Source organism: Limulus polyphemus, unplaced genomic scaffold (assembly GCF_000517525.1).
Source record: "Limulus polyphemus unplaced genomic scaffold, Limulus_polyphemus-2.1.2 Scaffold2547, whole genome shotgun sequence".
NCBI classification, from domain to species: domain Eukaryota; kingdom Metazoa; phylum Arthropoda; class Merostomata; order Xiphosura; family Limulidae; genus Limulus; species Limulus polyphemus.
The window spans coordinates 34,468-39,233 of NW_013668157.1; the positions used below are offsets into that span (position 1 = coordinate 34,468).

Genomic DNA, 4,766 nt, shown 5'->3' on the forward strand with positions numbered 1-4,766 from the left:
GGTTACGTTAGAGTAAAGCAGGTTGTTACACATTTATGTTAGAGTAAAGCAGGTTGTTACACAGTTACGTTAGAGTAAAGCAGGTTGTTACACGGTTACGTTAGAGTAAAGCAGGTTGTTACACGGTTACGTTAGAGTAAAGCAGGTTGTTACACGGTTACGTTAGAGTAAAGCGGGTTGTTACACGGTTACGTTAGAGTAAAGCGGGTTGTTACACGGTTACGTTAGTGTAAAACAGGTTGTTACACAGTGAGAGCCAATTTTAAACTGAAGTCAAAATAGACAATTCTCTACACTGAATACAATGTAATATAATATGTTATTTTATAGAATAAAACCCTGGCTTTCTATTGGTTATAAATAATGTGATATAAAACATCAGAGAGAACTTATTGGTCAATTGTGAAAGAGAGGATGTGGCAAGTGGGTCTGATTCCCTAGTTAATGACTTTGTAAACAAATAAAATTGAAGGCTATAAGAATTATGCTTTGACTTAGTAATATCTATATTATAATGAGTAAAGTATGTTAAGTTCTGTACTTTTCAAAGGGATGGTGAATTTGGGAAGAGGGAAGACCTAGGGAGTAAATGTCATAATTCTCATAAAGAGAAGCTTGAGGATTTTTTGGATATTTCCTTATAAAATTAGGAAGTTAAAACTTATATAATGTTAAAATTTGATTCATTAATTACATTTTGATGCCAAATTTATTCGTATACAATGATAATAAAAAAAAAGTAGTTTAATTAAATTTTTAACCTAACTCTAAAAGGTCATAACATGCACACTTTGACCTACAAGTAGCAAGAGGGTTAATCATTTCATCCTCAGGAGTGTAAAACCATAACACTGATACTAGCCATTTCTACCAGAACAGTTAGGCATGTGATCCATATTACTACATAACTTACATACAGTAGAAACTAAAAAAAAAAGATAACCCTATCTGTATATTTTCTGATCCATAAACCCTTCGTCCTCATTCAAAATAACATATACGGTGTAGAATTATATCTATAGATTCTCTAATATTTCTAGCTGTCGTTTAATTTGGTTGAGTCAACATAACAGTTTCTTCCCATTGAATGGTATGACTTGCATGTTAGACCAGTACCAACTTTTTAGTTTTATTATTTTTAACATTTCATTTGTGTTCACTTATCCTAAACTTTAAATTTCGTTTCGTTTGACTAATGTATATACAACTAAATTCTCATTTAATTTTGTGAATATCTTTCTTTTTTTTCTGTTACATTTATTATATCTATAATTTATTTAATATTTTATTCACAGGTTTATAAATTGCAAAAAAACATTGATTTTACTTTTTTAAATCTAATAAAAAACTAATATGATAAACTAGTAACAAATGTTTAAAACAACATTTTTGTGTTATTTTATCAAATGTTTATTTTTTTGTCATTATTTCTAATTTTATTAAGCTTTATTATGGTTCGATCAACATCATTTGGTGAAAATCCTCTATCTGGTGTTATATATTTAATTAATAACCATTTATTTTTTAAACCCTCTTGTTCGTAATATAAATTTAAGGGCCTATAAGCATACAAATAGAAAGTTAAATTTGTACAACATGTTTTCTTGTTGTGGTGGCATGACAACAGAAAAAGGTTTATGATAGACAGAGGTTTAAAAGTTTATTTTTCTTCAGTAATACATCAAGAAATGGTAAACTGTTGTTTTCTTCAGTTTCATAAGTAAAGTTAATAGTGTATTCTAAATTATTTGGGTAAATGGCTAAATCTTACAAGTCTTATTTACTAAAAACAGTTTATAATTTAAGATAAATAACCATAGGATAGATGTTAAAAATAATAAGATTGAAAATTCTGCATTGGCCAAACACGTAAGTTATACTGGTTATACCATTCGTTGAGAAAACACTGATTGTGGCTCAACTGAATGATAGAATGACTAGAAATAATTAAACACTGTAAAACTAATTATGATATCGTAAATAAAGATGATGGGTTGGCAGGTCAGAAAATATACAGATGATGTGACCTTCTTTAGGCTTTGCTGTATATAAGTTACGTAGTAACATGGATCACATGATTAATTGTTTGTAATCTTGTTTTGATTTTATTATCCCGAGGATGACATTACTAACAACGAAACATATAGTATCTGGTTCGAAACGATTTTTAAATAGTGGGCTTGAAATTGTTGACCATTTGAGTATTTTTATTGGCTAAAGTGTTTGCCAAAAAAAGCAAAAAGGTGGGGACGTTTTTGTTATTCGTTTATTAAACAGTTGATTAAGAAGAGAAGTTAACTGTCGCATCTGTTACACAACTGATATGTAATACAAACTAAGTTGCTTGTAACATAAAAAATAAGTAAATCCACTATTTTTTTATGTAATTTTGCCATAGATTATAATGCATGGGATCTGCTACTAACATATTCATAATTGTCAGTTTCTTGGTAGTGGTGTTATTCAATGCTCTTTCCTAGCTGTATGAACATAAAATAAATAAAACATAAATTACATTTTAAAAAGTTTGTGTGCTTGTTATGCCTTATTCTTCTTTACATTATATTTTTATCTATATCGAGTTTCATTGTTTTTTTGGTTAACATTACAAGTTTCCATTTTGAGATTGTTGGACAAAGAACTCAACAAAAATTATTTACTGTTCATTTTAAATGATTTTATTATGAATTGTCCTGAAATGAAATTAAGTAACTGTTATTTTTATATTTCTTTAATGTTACATAGTGTGATGTTGAATTTAAATAAAAGTGGCTTTCAGGACTAGAGTTTATTGTAGAAATCTGGTTCACTTCTTGGTCATATTGTGACTTTTAACCTTGAGTAACTTTTTTGCAAGAATTTCTGTACATATATATATATATATGGACCATAACTTGTTAGAACGTAGATAGTGTACATTGTTTTCTGTGAATATTTTTAGAATTCTGAGCTTGGAGAATTAGAAGATGACATAGAAAGTTGGGAAGATGTTATGGCTTCGGAAGATGTGTGGGAATCGGACAGTGTGCTGAAGGAAAGTCGACAAGCTGAGCGGGAACGCAAACTCCAAGAACATCAGAGGAGAAAACAGGAACGAGAAGTTAAAAGAGCAAGTAAACAAGACCTTAATCTCAATGCTATCAAACTAAGTTGATAACTGGACCTGACAGCACTATGGAATAAGATACAAAGTAATTGAGAAGTATGATACTCCGATATTTTCTCTAAATCACTTTCTGCCAAAGTGAGAAAAAAAAAACATCTCAGTGTTAGGGTTGAATAAAATTATGGGTTTAACATAAAAATAAGAACAAACCCTCCCCCTTTGCCCTCCCCCCCCCAAAAACATTCAAATAACACATGAGGAAAAAAAAACATCTATGTTAGGGTTGAATAAAATTATCGGTTTAACATAAAAATAAGAACAAAAAAATTGCCTCCCCCCTTTGCCCTCCACCAAAAAACATTCAAATAACACAAGTTTGGGTCTTATTTTTATAAGACTTATACCGTTATTTCATAACTTATACTGTTATTTCAGTAGGAGATTTGGGTTTAAATGTTTACATTATTTTCAGAAAATAAATACCATTTCATGAAGTTATCCAGGAAGAAATGTAGTTCACACCAAACCAATTCTATAGGTAAACTTGGTGTGCACGTATAATATGTTACAGTAAACAATCCCTTAAGAATGACTTTTAACCAGTGTTTTGTATTTTTGTTTTATAAGAGGTGACAGTTTCCTGATTTAGCATTTTAAAAATCATGCTGGTGATAAATATAGAACAAAAACGTATTGTAAAATTATCATTGTGCATGGAAACAACATGGATTGCATTGATAAACTACTATACAAAATATTATGATGACGAGGATGTGATGAAAAGATTAGTTTAATGTTTTATCTTGTGTCAACGTAATTTAAAAAACCTTCACCTCTCAGTTTTTTTTAAGTTTAGGTTTATATTTTTTTGTAACATCAAAATCTAACAACACAGCAAGTCCCATATCTAACTGTAATAACTAAAACATTGTTTAATATATATATAAAATATTTTTATTTGAATATTCACTTTTTGAAAGAAATAGGCCAACGATGCTAATGAAGAGGTTAGTAAAACTCAAAAATGCTTATCAGTGGTTGGTGGTTAACTTAACATGCACTTTTTTGGGTTACAGTTTTTTTTTAGGACTGTACAGCTTTACTTACGATACGAGTGAAAAAAACATCTGTCTAGGATTTTAACAACAGCTGTATTTGTAAATATTGGGTGATTTGCTAATCATGAATAAATTTGTCTAGTCTGTACCTTTTTTTGTTCAGTTTTCTTTCTTTCAATCATAAAAAAACTTCGGTAACTTTTTGAAAGGAAAAGATGTGGTGTTACTTAACTCTGTCTGTGGTGAGTAATACATTATTATGTGATGCTAGTTAACTCTCTCTGTGGTGAGTAATACATTATTATGTGATGTACTACTGATTACTCACCACAGACAGAGTTAACTAGCATCACAGACATTATTATGTGATGCAGTACTGCTGTGATACTAGTTAACTCTGTGGTGAGTGATGCACTACTGCTGTGATGCTAGTTAACTCTGTTTGTGGTGAGTAATACATTATTATGTGATGCACTACTGCTATGATGCTAGTTAACTCTGTGTTGAGAGTGAAACACTACTACTGTATGATACTAGTTAACTCTGTGTTGAGAGTGATACACTACTACTGTGTGATACTAGTTAACTCTAAGTGTGATACA

General features: G+C 30.1%; 1 protein-coding gene and 1 long non-coding RNA gene across 3 annotated transcripts in view; both read left to right on the forward strand.

Annotated features, from left to right (window-relative positions):
* Positions 1–348, forward strand: part of LOC111087733 — a 1,851-nt gene extending 1,503 nt beyond the window's left edge. The window contains exons 2-3 of the long non-coding RNA XR_002612386.1: positions 84–145; positions 239–348. This is a non-coding gene — a long non-coding RNA (uncharacterized LOC111087733). The remainder of the gene's footprint in view (positions 1–83; positions 146–238) is intronic.
* Positions 1–4,312, forward strand: part of LOC106467259 (receptor-binding cancer antigen expressed on SiSo cells-like) — a 17,190-nt gene extending 12,878 nt beyond the window's left edge. For both annotated transcript variants that reach the window (XM_013927588.2, XM_022395393.1), the window contains exon 5: positions 2,942–4,312. In XM_013927588.2, coding sequence (XP_013783042.1) covers positions 2,942–3,154 — 213 coding nt within the window. In that variant the 3' untranslated portion in view covers positions 3,155–4,312. The remainder of the gene's footprint in view (positions 1–2,941) is intronic.
* Positions 4,313–4,766: the final 454 nt, after the last annotated feature.